The sequence below is a fragment of the Python bivittatus genome, unplaced genomic scaffold, assembly GCF_059951505.1.
Source record: "Python bivittatus isolate LINGU-HERP-01145 unplaced genomic scaffold, Pbiv_v1 ctg000960_np1212, whole genome shotgun sequence".
NCBI lineage: Eukaryota > Metazoa > Chordata > Lepidosauria > Squamata > Pythonidae > Python > Python bivittatus.
The window spans coordinates 7,888,142-7,904,327 of record NW_028277124.1 but is presented as its reverse complement, the minus strand read 5'-3'; the positions used below and the strand labels follow the sequence as shown (position 1 = coordinate 7,904,327).

Genomic DNA, 16,186 nt, shown 5'->3' with positions numbered 1-16,186 from the left:
ACTGCATGGACAATCAAATGAAAATGAATTTCAAAAAGTTTTATCCAGATCAGCGTTCCTCAATCGACAGTACATATACCAATAAACAGGAAAGAGCCTGTAAAAGAGAAGGTGGGCAGAGCTGCCCGTTCTTGATATGGGTACTGAGGCAGAGAATTTCTTGGAGTGTGGAATTAGAGCAGCCTCTGAAAGGCTAGGGCTTAGGAATCAAAACACAACTAAAGGAACAATCACTCTCTTTGTTTGGGTGTATTTTGGAGGAGGAGGTGCAATAAGGGAAGATTGCTCCCACATCAGCAAATGCTGCTTCAGCTCCAGTTAGCTCTTGTTGTTATAATGAGATCAACAGAATTCTTGCAATGTTTATGTGCTTAAAGCTTCCCATAACTAATACATATGTTGACAGGTATTCTGTTAGAAAGGTGCCCTTTTAAGGGGGAAAATGGTAGGGAGCCTTCTGTTTCTGTCTTGGTCAGATCCAAGTTTTTGACAGAGTGATTAAAATACAAAAGGTTGAGATCTTCTAGATAACTGCCAAGTAAATAGTTTCAAGCTATTGACATGCTCATTTTTCTGTTAGTAGCAAAGGAGACTTAATATGTTGAATAGATATTTGAAGGTTGTTTATTAACTTGGCCACATTTTATATTTATAACATAGGTTAAAGGTGTCAAAGGAGTGTTTTTGGCCAATCAGAAAATAAATGGAAAAGTTACCACTCTTATAACGTTCAATAAAGGCCGTAACTGGGATTATCTAATGCCTCCAGCTACTGATATGAATGGTAAACCAACTGACTGCAAACCAGTGAGTATTTCCTCCCTGCTCTTAAAATGGCAACAAAAAACTGTGTCTACTTGCCTTTTATAGACTTCATATGACTCTAATGTTTGCAGTGGTTTTGTATGGCTTTAGTAAGGTGTATCGTCTATGAATTTGGAGATCATGGGTATAGAATAAATGAACATTTTAATGCATTAATCAAACTAAACATTTAGCAAATTCAGATTTTTTAGTATTTCAGATGTTAATGCTCTCCCATGAAACAATTCATTGCACACCACATATAACAGCCAGGAAGGAGGTCAGTGTTCAGCTCTTTTCCTGGACATCTACATTTTCTTAGATGTGGAAACTTTTTGCACGTAAGTATTATTCTGGAGTTGATTAACTTCTGGGTTCGATCCTCAACTTACTTATAAACTTTGATTAATAGAGAGCATGTATTATACTTGTTAATGACTCAAAATCTCATCATGATCAATACTGAGATAAATGGCAGTAGATTATAGTACTGATTAAAATCCACACTTGATCTTGGAGTCCCTTAGATAACTGAAAGCCGGTCACTATGCCAAGTTACATCATAGGATTTTGATTATGCTAAAATGTGCTGTTTAGTTCCCTAAGGAAAGAAGGGACATAAGTGTGATAACAAACACAACAATAGTGTTAAGGCCTATAGGAAGGCCTTTACTAGATGGGATACTGCACATTGTGTGCAGTTGTCTTTCACAGTTTCTAAGTTCAAGTCATCAGTTGTGGCTACAACAGTTAGTGCAATTTAAGCAACATATGTTCAAGATAACCAAAGATAGACAGAATTGTTAGTTTTCTAGCATTTGCAAGAGAGAAACTGAGGAAAAAAGAGGCAATTGACCTCAACAGATTTTGGATGGAGCATGTGGAGATGCTGCAACCCAAATTATCGATTTATGGTAATGGAAACTTAGTTTTAAGTCCACACTTAACCCTGGACCTCACCAGGTGACTAGGTAGCTATACTTTTCTGGCCCAAGCTAAATCACAGGATTGGTTGATAAAATGAAGGATGAACTCCATCTACATAGGCTGAAAAAAGGTAGGAAATACAGTAATACAATGAAACCTTAGTTTAGCAGTAAATTTCAGACCAATGGGCGAAATTCTTGTATTTATGACACGACATTTGCATATTGTCATGGTGCAACAGTTTTGGGTAATTATATTATGCAGATGACATAAAATGACATTTGTGCAATAATATTGTGACAGATGAGAGAACTCTCCAATTTAATGGGCAGTTGGGAATAAATAAAGGTTTCACTTGTAGTAGTGGTAGGGAAAGAGAAGAAAGAGGAAGAAGGAAGAACTACTTTTCTGTAGGCAACTTCAGTATAAACAAAAATATTCAGTAACAGAGATGAATTAACTTAATCAGCTTTCCTTGGGGGTATAATAGGTGCTCCCAGATGTGTGTCTGATGTAAGACTGGAAGCAGGCTTGTCAAGCATTAAAACTCAGGCATAGTCTAGAATATTAACAGTTATTTCAAACCCCAGAGGATTACTTTCACTGTTGTTAATGGACAGCAATTGGCAATTGGTTTGCGAACAAAAGCTCATTACCTACATTTCACATCTCAATACTGTATATAAGCCAACTGGGACATCAGGATACCATGACAATGGTTAATGAAAGGATAGCTGATATGAAGCAGTGGAAGGAGCTGGCCTAAGCCTCACACTTCCAATACTGGAACTTCAGTAGGTGATTAAACTATATATCTTGGACTTGGAACATATCTAGCTTGATTCAATTCACACACAAATTAATTGATAAAAATTAAAAGAAAAATTAATTTAAATTAATTTAATTTTTAAAAATTAAAAATTAAAAAAAGAAAAAGAAAAATCATTGTAATTTATTTCAAGGAAAGTGAAAAATGTATTTTTAAGCTTATCAGATCTCATCAATTATAACCATTAACAATATTGAAAAAGTTATACATATCTACTTTATTTAAAATCAAAAGAGTCTCTTTGGCATTATACAGAATCCTCATTTTAAATATGACAGGCTCTCTTTAATTCAGCTTAATCTTGTCAGTATTTTCCCTTTACATCTCTTTGGGAAAAATACAATTAAAGCCCCAAATACCTGGTTTTTGTTAATACAACTAAAGTCCCAAATACCTGAATCATTAGGACAATTAAAGCCTTAAATACCTGAAAGCAATGTAATCAGAGACACTGTGGTCTTGATGAGGTCCTATTAGAATAATCAAGGTAATTAATGCATTTATAAAGCACAGAAATTCTGTTTTGTGATTGTGAGAGTCTGGAATGGTTATTCTTTTGGCATTCGTAAGTGGTGTATTTTAAAAACAGCAAAAGTAGTTTTCAAACAGATTTATATCCCTTTGGAATATACAAGCCCACAAAGTATGTGTATAATTTTAAAGAATACAATTACAGGTAGTCCTCGCTTAGCAACCACATTTGGGACCAGCAACTCCATCACTAAGCTCCACAGTTGCTAAGTGAAACATCACATGACTGCAACGGGCTTATGACCTGACTTCTGCTTCAGTTGTTAAGCAACTCACCACAGTTGTTAAGTGAAACATCACATGACTGCAACTTACGATTTTACTTCCACATTCTCCATTAACTCTGCTTGTTATAAGCCAGTTGGGAAGCATGCAGATGGTGATTACATGAATGTGTGCCAGTTGTGAACCAGCTGAATGGTGATCACCTGACTGTGGGATGCTGCAACAGTTGTAAATGCAAGGATTGGTCACAAAGCTGTTTTTTTTTTTATGCCATCATAACTTCAAATGGTTGCTAAACAAGGCAGTTGGTAAGCGAGGACTACCTGTATGTATTGCATTAAGAAATCATGCAGTATTTTCACATACTGATGGTGTACCTCTGTAGTAATATTTTGTGCTGATGTACTGGTAAAAATTTCAATATAATGTCATTATTACAGTAATAGTAACAGTATATTGTCATTATGTGTTGTTTACTCTTGGTGTGGCTGTTTCCGTAATTAAAGGTAATCCTCCTATTCTGCTAAAAAGAAAATTTTTTCTTCGTTAACTTTATAGCCTGATTGCCACCTTCATCTCCATCTGCGGTGGCCGGACAATCCATATGTGTCAGGGATGGTTCATACTAAGGATACAGCACCAGGACTCATAATGGGAGCAGGTAAAAAAGGAAAGACAACTTAACACTTTGTTTTTGGTGTTCTTCGGTCAAAAAGGTGTATAATAATAATACAATTCTCTGTCACAAATTACCTATCTCTAATAGCTAGTGGTTTCAGTTCCATCTTATCTGCTTATTTCTGTTGTGTGTGAAAGTCTGATCCACAGAGGGAAATAAGTAGCTAAAGCTGACCAAGAGTTTTCCCTCTCTTGTTATGCCTTTACCTCTTTCTATAGGCATCGCTGTGCCAAATGCTATCACCATAATGTTATTTATGATGATAAATGTTTACAAGCAAAGTCAATGGGGAAGCCGGTAGGGAAAGTCGCAAGTTGCTCCAGTAAGTTGCTTGCACCCTCCCCCGCAGTAATAGCTGGCCTCACCATGCTTGCGCCTCAAGCTATGCCTTACCTGCCTGCCAGCCTGCTTGCAAGCCCCCTGGGACTTGCTTAACGACCCACAATCCTCACTTAACAATGGCAACAGGGAGTGCCATCACATGACATTGCGCTTTATGATCATGTCATTCCAGTCCCAATTATCGTCGTTAACCAGGACTACCTGTATAACTGTAATATGAACAAAGTGAAATTTGAAGATACCTCAAGGTATTCTATAGCATAGTTAGTTTTGAGATTACTTGTCAGTGCTTTGATCCACAATACATTATGCTGGATTATATTGATGTAAGGTGATTAAATTCCATTGAAATCATGCAGGCGCACCATTTTGTGAGGAGAGGTTGTTATGAGCTACATGTCAATGTACTAAAATGTACCAGAACCATATGCAGATAGAAAACACAGAAGTAGACGTAGTTAAAGCAAAAAGTGGGTCTATCCAGAATAAAAGCATTTTTTTCTGGAATCCCATCCAGTATTTTTCATAGGTTGATTTCTTCTGTTTCTTTGCTCCCCTTTTGTCCAATCTTTCAACAACTGAGTCCAATTTTAATTTACTTAGCAAAATTCAGTAGCAGCTGAGGAATGGTATTGGGGCATCACAGAAAGTCTTAGAAAATTGTCACAAGGTGTGTTTAGGAGTTCACAGTTATTTGATTGAAAGAAATGGTGTAAAACAGCATTCCAGTTTTCTGTTGATAAAACATAGCGGAAGTATTTTTCCGTCTTGAAAATACCATCAAGAAGTTTTGCAAATATGTGTTATAGCTTCTAATTGCTCTGTATACCAATGCAAAAAGTCCTTTCTCCCCTGCTAAGACAGTGTTTCAAATGTACAAGTGAGAATATTTTTCTGAACTGTGCAACCTCTGCCCAATCCATTTTAAGTTCACTGGCTATCCTTTCTCTGGAATTAAACCAACAGTGTATCTTCAGCAGCCACCAGAGCTAGGACCATATTAGGCATTTTAGCTGCCAGCCCTCACCTCCATTTCCAAATTTATTCATCTCAGAATCCTCTAGGGTGTTTTTTTAAAGATTTACTTCATATCTGCACCCTCCTTCTCCTGTGAGAACTATGAGTATCTAAACTAACGTAATCCCTACTCTCTGCTCCTTGTCAGCAAAGCAAGTTATAAACTGTGTTGTTTGCGTGTCTGCTTGGAAGCATGGTAACATAAAGGGCTCGCAAGAAGCTCATGTTAAATGCAGGCTCAGCACAAGGATATGTGCAGTTTGTAAGCTGCAGACTACATTTTAAACTAACAGATTAATTCTAGCATTGAAGCCTTCATATTAGATACACACATTCTCTCACTGTAGAACACTGTATTGTTTCATGTAACCTTAGAAATACTACTGGTTCTACAGAAGAGACATTGAAACCAATTACGTCACCTTGCATCTGACATAGAGTTCCCTACGTGCAGCTCTAACAACCCTTTCAAGTCCACATTATTTCACATAGACCTTGAATAAGAATGAAAAGTGTGGATGACTGTGTATAAGGGGAAAACATGCTTTTAAGAGCTGAATAAAAAACCTAGTGGAACATCAACTGGCAATCAGCACAAATCAGAACTGCCTAGACCTGTCTTCAGAACAAGTCCACTTCCTTGATGCACCATAAAACTAAACAATTGACACATAAATGCTACAGTATACAGGAAATGTTCAAATTGCCATGCATACCTATATGCTTTTATCTTCTACCCAGAACACAGTACCAAATCTATCATCTACAGCCAGGCTGTATACTACAACTGCATTTGTTCTGGCTCATTTGAGAGAGATGCTCAACTGATGGAATTAAACCAACATTCAGGAGACTGAACTACCCACCCAAGAACATCAATAGACAAATCAATAGAGCTAGATCAATTCCCAGGGAGAATCTATTAAAAGATAGACCACAGAAACAGACAACTGATTGTCACCTACAACTCACAACTCAAACACATTAATAAGCTACAGCCCATACTGCAGAAATAACGCTGTACTTTTTCAAGCACTGGGTGGCAGACCTGTACTTACATACAGACAGCCACCCAACCTGAAGCAGATTCTCACAAGCAACAAGAAACAACAGAATAGTGATGTCAACATGGGAATCAGACCCTGCAACAAACCCAGATGTCTACTTTGCTCTCACATCTATACCAAGAGCACCATCACAGGCCTCAACAAGTACACACACAAAATTAGAGGCACCTTCACATGACCTTCTTCTAATGTGATACATGCCATCATCTGCCAGCAATGCTCCTCTGAATTGTACATCCAACAAATGGAACAAACTTTGTGCAGAAGAATTAATGGTCACAAGTTTGACATTAGGACTCAAAACAAGGACAAAGTAATATCAGAGCATTTCAACCTCCCAGAACACTCCATAGCAGATATCAAAGTGACTATTTTAGAAAACAGCACCACTGAGCGAGAAATAGTTGAACTCACAAACATCAAAAGGTTTCAGGCAGTCTCAGGTCTCAACAAGCACAATAGGTTTTTAACACATAATTAACACATAGTTAATTGTTGTGGAACTTGCAATTTATCTCACAGGTAAACTGCATCTGCATAGCAAACCTCTCTTTCTCTCCCTTTTCCCCTTCCACCTTACCCCACTTTAAATCCTACATCAGTCTAGCCACTCTGCATCTGATGAAGCGAGCTGCAGCTCATGGAAGCTTATGTCTTGTTTAAAAAATTGTTAGAAAAGATGCTACGAAACTTCTTTTTTTGCCACCCTAGGCTAACATGGCTCCCCTTCTACAATATCTACTCATCTTTTCCAGTAACCTAATTTCTTTACATAGGTTGACTAGCTGTCATTTAAACAAAATATTGAAAGTAATCTGCAGTGATTCAGTTGGTGTCAGAACTCTCTCTGCTCCTTTGTGCTTCATTTTACTCTCCTGCACGTGGAACAGGAGTAAAAAAATAAAAACAGATGAAACAGATGAAACCCCACCAGAGATAGAGTGCATAGAGAAGACCTCTGTCCATCTGCCTCTGAGTCCAGCAGGCTTTTAGCCATTCAGAGTAATTGCTGTTGTGAAGGATATAAGAAGGGAGTTGGATCTTTTCCTGCTGGGTCTGGAGAAGAAGGGGGAGTGAAGAAATTGTTTCAGATACTGAGAGAAAAAATCAGATCAGAAAAATAATCTGAAGCAGATTTTTCAACTAATGACTGGAGCAGTACATGCAAATATGAAACTGACAAAGGAACAGATGGCAGAAGCAGTAGGAACATAAACAGTGAATCCAAAGAACTCACAGGCAGGTTCCAGAGTAGTTTTGGTCTGTGTACCTTAGAGGTACACATAGAACCATACCAGAATAAACAGAGCTAGTAATTACTGATAGTGTTAGTTGGTATTGTTGGATGAAGATTCTGATGACAGAAAAAGTCACAGAATAAGTCCTGGTATGTACCACAGCACAATTGCAAGTCTGGTGAAGGCTTATTTTCTTGGGTACCCATAATGTGGCAGACCATGTAAGCATAGAATTTGGGAACATCCTGGATGGCTTGTGTAATAGATTGAATCCTTGATAGCTGCAGTAAGGAAATGTCTGGAGTGGAAGCCAAACAAGGGTCTTTACAGAGCTGATTCAAAGTCTGAAGTAAAAAAATAGACAATGTAGTGGCTTGATGTGCCTGTTCTTAAAGTAAGACCTCGAGTTTGGATACATGACCATCACATGCCTATAGGATAAAGTTCCAGCAATGCATGCAAGGCTATCAACAATGCCCCCCAAAGTAAAGCACTAGCATACAATCTACATTCTAACATGCAATTCACATATCATCTGTAGGAACTGAAATTTAATCCCAGTTTCTGCACCTCTGTGAAATGAACCTCAAAGCTATAAACTAAGAGGAGAAGTCTTGATGAAACACTTCCTGCTTGAATAAAAAATGCTAAGAAAGGACCATAGAAATTTAAAAGGAAAAAAAAATCCAAAAGACAGGCAGCATTAGGAAAAACAACAGTAAAGCCAAGTTACTGTGGAGAGCAGATTGGGCATGCTTCAAAAATTCTTCAGAAGTGCTTTGGGCATCGCACAAGTGCAGCACTTCACTGTGGTTCATTAAAGCGGTTAGACCTAAGCTTGAAAAAAGTTGCAGCTGCTTTAATGAAAGCAGAAAAGTGCTGTGCTTATGTGAGGCCCAAATAACTTTTATCAAACCATTTCCAGCCATAATGGAGAATCCAGCAGGAAAGAATGTAGCGTTAGAAGCAAACTAATTAGCCAATGAACTCCATTCTTCAATTTAGGGAATGTCAGAGAGAGACATATACAGATACACAAAATATGGAACCTTATACTCTATGCAGTTTCTCATTTAAGCAATTGCTAGACTGAGTTCTATCGGCTGTTTTCAACCACTGTTTACAGCTCAATCTAGAAGAAAGAGCTCGTTAAAAGCTTAACTTCTCATAGGGCTAATTGTGTGTGTTATATTTGACTTTTTAGATTTTTAACACTGCAGTCTGATACATATTTACCTGGGAGTTTAGTCTCATTGAACTGGACAGGGCTTACATTTGAGTTGAGATGCGTGTATGTGTGTGTGTGTAATCCTCCACTGAGAGAACTGTACAATCATCCAGGGATATTTTAAGATAGCATTTTTACCTTGCCTTTGGTTATCAAATTCTCTAAAGGGATGGCGTTTAAAACAACATAGTTATTACAAGTTTGGGAGAAGGGTGATAAAACAAAACAGAAGCTTGTAGTGCTTGAGGGACTGGAAATAATGAAGCGGACTCTCTGATTTGCAAAACAATATGTGATCATGGATTTATTAGTGCTTAAATAAACTCTTTATTTTGCAAACACAGCTGTCCCTCTGGAAATAATATTTAAGCTCTTGTTTAGAAGCTGAGATTATGGGGAAAAGGAAGAAGATCTACTGTAATTTTTCTAGGATAACAGAAGTGCTATAATCTCACTCCAAAAATATTCATGAAACAAATGGAAACCATCTCTGCTCTGGAACTGATTTTCCCTTCTCATCTGGGCTAGGTGTCTTTCCAATAGTTTTATGTTTTTATTAGGAAACAAATGATTGCTATGCAATTATTTGGAGGATGGTGTTTTAATTTAATATGGCTAATTCTGGCAGCCTCTCTACTGCATTTCTGGAATTCTGCATTGTGCCTAGTTTCAATTGAAATATATCTTTAAAAAAGACTTTGAAGAGAGAAAATTGCAAATGCAGTAAAAAAAATTCATGTAGTAGGTGATGGAGATACTCCATTACTTCAAACTGAAGTGGGCAATGTGAGATGCTATGAGAGAACATGATATAAAAGTCCCCTAAGTCAATGAAGTGTTGCAAATACACCCCTGAACTTGGGTTAACTCACTACCTAGCCGTGAAGTTCACATACTGCTGTGAACAAGTAGCCATCTTTCAATTTAATTTATGTAGGATTATTGTATTGTTGTTAGCATAAAGTGGAATACCTTTATGTACCCTGCTTATAAATTCCTGGATAAAAATGGGAGGCAAGGCTAATAGATAATACCATAAAATAAAAACGTTGATATGTAATTCTGTTAGTAGTGGCTAGTGGTCATCAGTGCCACTGAGAAAGGAACAAATCCCACATCATTCTTTGGTGAGGGTTATACTTGGGCTGATTGTAGCTTTAAGATAGTCTTCTCCAACTTGGTGGCCTCCAGGTATGTGGAGCTTCAGTTTCCGTAATTCTGGAAGCTGCTGGATGGGAAGTCTAAAGCAGTGTTTCTCAACTTTGACAACTTTAAGATGTGTGGACTTCAACTCCCAGAATTCCCCAGCCAGCAAGGGATTTTCCAGCCATAAGGGTGGGGTGGAGAATGGGAGGTTGTTTCAGAACTAACTACAGTAACCATTTGCAATAGTTTAATAACCCTTATTATACTTTTATTCTCAGGAAATCTGGGTGCCCAGCTTGTGGAATATAAGGAAGAAATGTATATAACATCTGACTGTGGCAAAACATGGAGACAGGTATGGGAATGAAGAGAATAATTTGTATATGAACCCAGTGTGATGGATTTGGTTCATTCTACATCTTTTTATATACAAATGTTATTAAGTAATAGAATCTCACAATCCATAAGCATGCTGTGATTCAGTGAAAAGAAAATATAGAGAGAAACAAGCTTTTCAACAAATAGTCCAGGCTGAATGAAGGTTATTATGTGTGAATCCTAACATGGCCCAGCAGCTTGCTATTCATTATGAGTAGCTTGGTCCTTAATGGTAGCCCAAATCAATTCTAAAAGGTAGAAAGAATGAGTGGATTATTGTATATTAGCAATCATCTTGCCACAACTCTGTGCCCAACAGAATCTGGTTTTGTATCCATGAACAACTAGATTAAGGACATCATATTTTTTATCATTGTATTTTACAGCCATTAGTACTGAGATTTTTTCTTGGAGGCATGATGACAAAATCATTTTTTAAACATTTAGTCAATTGCAATCTAGATCTAAGCATATTTACACAAAATTAATTCCTTTCACATTCAGTAAATATGCAGAAGGCTATAGTCTTGGGAAAGCATGGTGATCCATTATTTTTTTAATTATGGTACTACTTATTTCTTCCTTGAATGATGTTTTAAATGAATGTACTGTTCTTTCCATACCCTCACATTATCACTTGGGATTCCTATATCATATTATCTCTTTCAGTTTTACATACGTTCCCATCATCAGTGCTGTGTCTCTTACCGTTTTCGAGACCTGAAATATTTTATGTTGAAATTTTCATGAAAAGGATATCATTTCCCCACTCCTAAGATTCTATTGTCACTCCATCCTTCAGTTTTCCCAGACTTCAGTGCTTTGCCCCTCTCTTCCAACGAAATCCCCCTCCCAGTATTAGCCTTGGAGCAACAATATGGTAATATGTTTTTTTCTGAAAACCTAATTACTTTGTTGTTCTTTTTCTTTTCCTGGCTTTTAGGTTTTTGAAGAAGAGCATCATATCCTGTATCTGGATCATGGTGGTGTGATTGTGGCCATCAAAGATACATCTATTCCTCTGAAAATACTCAAGTAATTCTACAGTAAAAACTTTCTTTAGTCTACCATGTTTTCAGTACTAAAAATATTCCAACTGAAATGAGTCTTTTTTTTCTTTAAGGGAGTTCTTTACTAATTTAATATTTCCTCCACATTTGCTACTTATATTCATATGTGTAATAAACACACTTGTCCACAGAAATCAGGATACAAAATATAGATAAGGAGGTCATTCTCCCCCCTGCAGACACCTATGAATAGCCATCTACTTGGATGTCTTTAAAAGGAGATTAAATAAATTAGTTGCATATAAAGCTCTCTGTAGCTGTTAATCATAAAATGTTACGCTACCTCCTTAAAAAGTTAAGATGATGTCAAGTGAAGCTATTATTTTCTAGCGCCCTGGCCTATTCATGGAATCTTCTTGGTGTTCCTGACAGTGATGTTTTCCATTAATAATCATCTGGGTTTTCCACTACTTTGGTCTTCTACATGCAATCCATTGAGTAGAAAAGGATAGCTGCAGATAGTTTATGAATAGTAGCACCAGCAGCTGTCCTATCTGGAAACATTCAGTATACTTCTCTTCTAAAATGTTTAGAAGAGGGTTTCCCATTGGCATTGGCATCTAGTTGGCTAATACGCAAGTTACATGCAGCACAAGATAATAATTTGATAATTATTTTGATTCTGACTTTCAAATGTTACTTGCATTGTGATCTACCCGATTACTGTCAAACAGAGCACTATAGTGATCTCATGATCAAATGTTATAAATATGATTATTAATAATAATTTTATTGAGCATTACAATTGAAAAGATAAAAACTAATACAAACTAAGAGAAATAAGTATAAACAATTTTAGTAACTTTTCACCTTCTCTTAAAATACAACGAACGATCTCTTTTTCCCATGTCCCATCTCTTATCTATAAACAAACGCTTAAAACCTTGTCGCTTAGTCCTCTTTTTTTAATAATAATTTTTATTAGAGTTTTCAAATACAAGGATAAAAAACTAATACAAACTAAGAAAATTATAAAGAGTAAAGAAAGAAAAAAGAGAAGTGCAAAGAGATAGAGAGAAAACAAAAGGAAAAGGAAAATATATAAAAGATGACTGCCACCTCCCTCCAGACAAGCATAAACAGTTTCAGTAATTTAATACCTTCTCTAGTATTTCATAAAAAAATTTTCTTCTTCCCATATCTCATCTCTTATCAATAATCAAATTGTAAAAACTCATCTTTCAATCCTAATCAACAAAAGTCCACTTAGGGCTACTAGAAATAATAACATATGTATTTTAACCTTAATCAAAAAAATCAATTTTTTTTCCAAAGTCAGAGAGGGTACACAAGGGTGTGAGGGAGTGCATGAGAGGTGCAGCGTGGGTTGGGGAGGGCATGTGAGGGTGCAAGGGTGTGTGTGAGAAGTACCATGTGGGTCAGAGAGGGTGTACGAGAGACTCCGTGCAGCTCAGGAAGGCTGCAGTACAGGTTGGGGAGGGTGTGAGGGGGTGCTCGAGGGTGCAAGGAAGGTGCGGCGAGAGTTGGGAAGTGTGCCCAGGGGGTGTGAGTGACCAGCGCAGCACAAGCACACAGGGTCTGGGGGAGGGTGCACAGGTAGGGGAGACTTACCCCAGAAACAGGAAAGGTTGCAAATGGCAATCATGTGATTGCGGGGCACTTGGCAACCAGTTGTAAGTGCAAATGAGTTGCCAAGCACCCAGATTACAATCACGTGACCACGGGGGTGCTGGGATGGCCGGAAACCCAAGGACCGATCATAACCACCATTCAAACAGTGCCATTGTAACCTCAAACAGTTGCTGAATGAATGGTTGTAGATCAAGAATTATCTGCAGTGGTTAGCTTTAGAATATTTGGAGTTTAACTACTTTGGACTTTGTGAATTGTATAAGATAATTAAATTATTTAAATAAATGGTAATGATTATTTTATTGCTTCCTTTACAGATTCAGTGTAGATGAAGGTCAAACTTGGAGCACTCATAATTTCACAAGTATCTCAGTGTATGTGGATGGCCTACTTAGTGAACCTGGGGATGAGACATTAGTCATGACGTAAGTACTATTTATTTCACCAACCCACCAGGTACATGGACAAAGTTTAAATGTCAGCAATTAAAAGTGTTTCATTACATTAAGTTAAACAATTGCCCATGTTTTAGGAACACATCCAAGCTTATCACTTTTTGTTAGGGGTGTTTAAATGAAATGAAACCCAATTTAATTGATGACAATTACCGTATTTTTCCAACTATAAGATGATACTTTTTTCTAAAATCCTTACGCTAAAAATTGAAGGGTGTCTTATGCAAGGAAGTAAGCTGAGGAGAGAACCGTGCGGTTGCAAAACTGCCCATACTTTGTGTCTGCAAACAGGCTTCCTCCTATTGCTAGCCTCCAATTATGAGTGAAATAGCTTGACTCTGCAAACAAGCTTCCTCCAATCACGAGCTTCCAATCACGAGTGAAACTGCCCATACTGACTCTGCAAACAGACTTCCTCCAATCACGAGCCTTATGTAACTGACGTCAGCTGATGCTGAACAAACCAACTGGAGGAAGTCTGTTTGCAGAGACAAGCTATCGGCAGTTTCACTCGTGATTGAATGTAATCAGTTATCCAAAAGAGCATGGAAATAAAGCTGCAGAGAGACGGTTTGGACCTCCTCCCGCCGAGTGTATCAGGTAAATGTTACCTAATCACTAAATAAAAATGTGTTCTGCACTATCTTTAAAATATTGATTTTTAAATTTTGGGTTGGAAAAGTGGGGGTTGTCTTGTACATGGGGGCGTCTTATTAACGGAAAAATACAGTAAATGGGAGAGTACTTATGACAAGAAACATTCAGTAGGAGTAGAAGGAATGACTTAGATATATAGATAGTAGATAATTAGATGCCTGGCTAAACGTATGCTATTTCAAAGCTAAGCATGTGTAAGCCAAACTTTGCTGGGAAGTCAGAAGTTCCCCCAAAGATAGGCAAGTGATCATAAATGTTCAAGAAAGCAAAATCCTTGACCACCATCTATCCTCCATTGTTGATTACTATAGGCTCTTCTTTAGTTCTGTTATCCTTAAGTATCGAGACGTAGATCTGCAGGGTCAGTTAACTGCTAATATATAAAGTATGGTATAGAACAGTGTGATTATGAAAATAGTTTGAAAATATAACATACAGGTAGTCCTCGCTTACTGACCGCTTGTTCAGTGACCGTTCAAAGTCACGACAGTACTGAAAAAGAACATTTACGAGTGATCCCTGAAGTTGTGGCCATTGCAGCATCCCTGCAGTCACATGATCATAATTTGGGCATTTGGCAACTGGTGCACATTTATGATGATTGCAGCATCCCACGGTCACAAGTTCACCATTTGTGACTTTCTCAGCTGGCTTCCAACAAGCAAAGTCAATGGGAAAGCTGGCAGGAAGTCACAAGTCATAGTCACATGACATCATGCTTAATGACTGCAGCCAGAACTGATGTTGTAAGTTGGCATGGTTCACTTTATGACCATGTCACTTAGCGATGGAGTTGCTGGTCCCAATTGTAGTCGGTGAGTGAGGACTACCTGTATTTACCACAGATAGCCATAACAGAAGCTATTCCTTATTTTTTAACTGGGATCTCATTTGGATTTTCTCTCTGTAGAGTGTTTGGACACATCAGCTATCAGTCAGACTGGGAGCTAGTGAAGGTAGATTTCCGTCCATCTTTTTCCCAAGAATGCACTGATGAAGACTATGAATCATGGGACCTGACAAATCTGCAGGTGCAACTTCATAGAAAGAAATCACTGTCATATTTGGTGACATTTGCTTGTGTAATACTAAAACATGTTTAGTGTTATGTGCACTAACTGCACTAAGGCTGTAGTTCAGTTAGAAGACAACTGTAGTTTGTCTTTAACTGAACTGGTTAACAAACCAGCACATCAAACTAAAATTTAATGTTGATTTAATATCCACATTCTGAATGAAGTATGATTTGTACAGATCTCAGTTTCTTATATTTGAATGATCTGGAAATTTGTAATATGGTTATTCCACCATGAACAAGAGACAAAGAGAAAGAAGGTCTTCTTTCTCTTTGTCTCTTCTATGCAGGCCTCCACAGCTTATGTATGTATCCCAAAAGATGCAATCTGAACTTTTGTTCCACTGAATTTAGCTTGATTTCTAAGCAGCCAGGCATAGGATTGTACTACATCCATGGAAAGTATTCATTATTACATGAAACAGACTACCCTGATAGAGTAGCTTGGTTTCTAGGACTATGTCTTGTTTATTCCAGGAAATTCATATTCACAGAGGCCATTACAAACCATAATCTTTGATTAATTAAAATCAGAAGTTACCTATGCTAAAGGAATAACTTCCAATCTGAACTTATAGCTCAGATTTATTTAAGAAAGATAATATGGCATGAGCTATCATACAGCATTTTGTTAGATACATGAAGTGGTATCCCGAGTGGTATCCTGAGTATAGAGAGAAGAGTAAAGAAGTAAGAAAAAGATAAGAAGTGAGGTGATGCAAAGCAAAAAAGTGGGGAAAAAGATGTTTCACAGTTAAATGTAGAGTACAATGTTTCCAGTTAACTGAACTTAAAATCAAAACAAGCAAGGGTATGATTTACTCATAATTAATGGCACTGCAAAATGAATAGTGTGAAAGTATGAAAAGAACAACCCATCTTAAGAAGTGGTTATTTCAGATTGGTGTATTGCCCCTTAAATTCT

The 16,186-nt window shown here is 37.4% G+C and overlaps 1 protein-coding gene across 4 annotated transcripts in view; it reads left to right on the top strand.

Annotated features, from left to right (window-relative positions):
- Positions 1 to 16,186, top strand: part of SORCS2 (sortilin related VPS10 domain containing receptor 2) — a 132,741-nt gene that overhangs the window by 70,226 nt on the left and 46,329 nt on the right. For all 4 annotated transcript variants that reach the window (XM_088131501.1, XM_088131503.1, XM_088131500.1 and 1 more), the window contains 6 exons: positions 661 to 807; positions 3,875 to 3,977; positions 10,312 to 10,388; positions 11,355 to 11,446; positions 13,392 to 13,499; positions 15,097 to 15,217. In XM_088131501.1, coding sequence (XP_087987627.1) covers positions 661 to 807; positions 3,875 to 3,977; positions 10,312 to 10,388; positions 11,355 to 11,446; positions 13,392 to 13,499; positions 15,097 to 15,217 — 648 coding nt within the window. The remainder of the gene's footprint in view (positions 1 to 660; positions 808 to 3,874; positions 3,978 to 10,311; positions 10,389 to 11,354; positions 11,447 to 13,391; positions 13,500 to 15,096; positions 15,218 to 16,186) is intronic.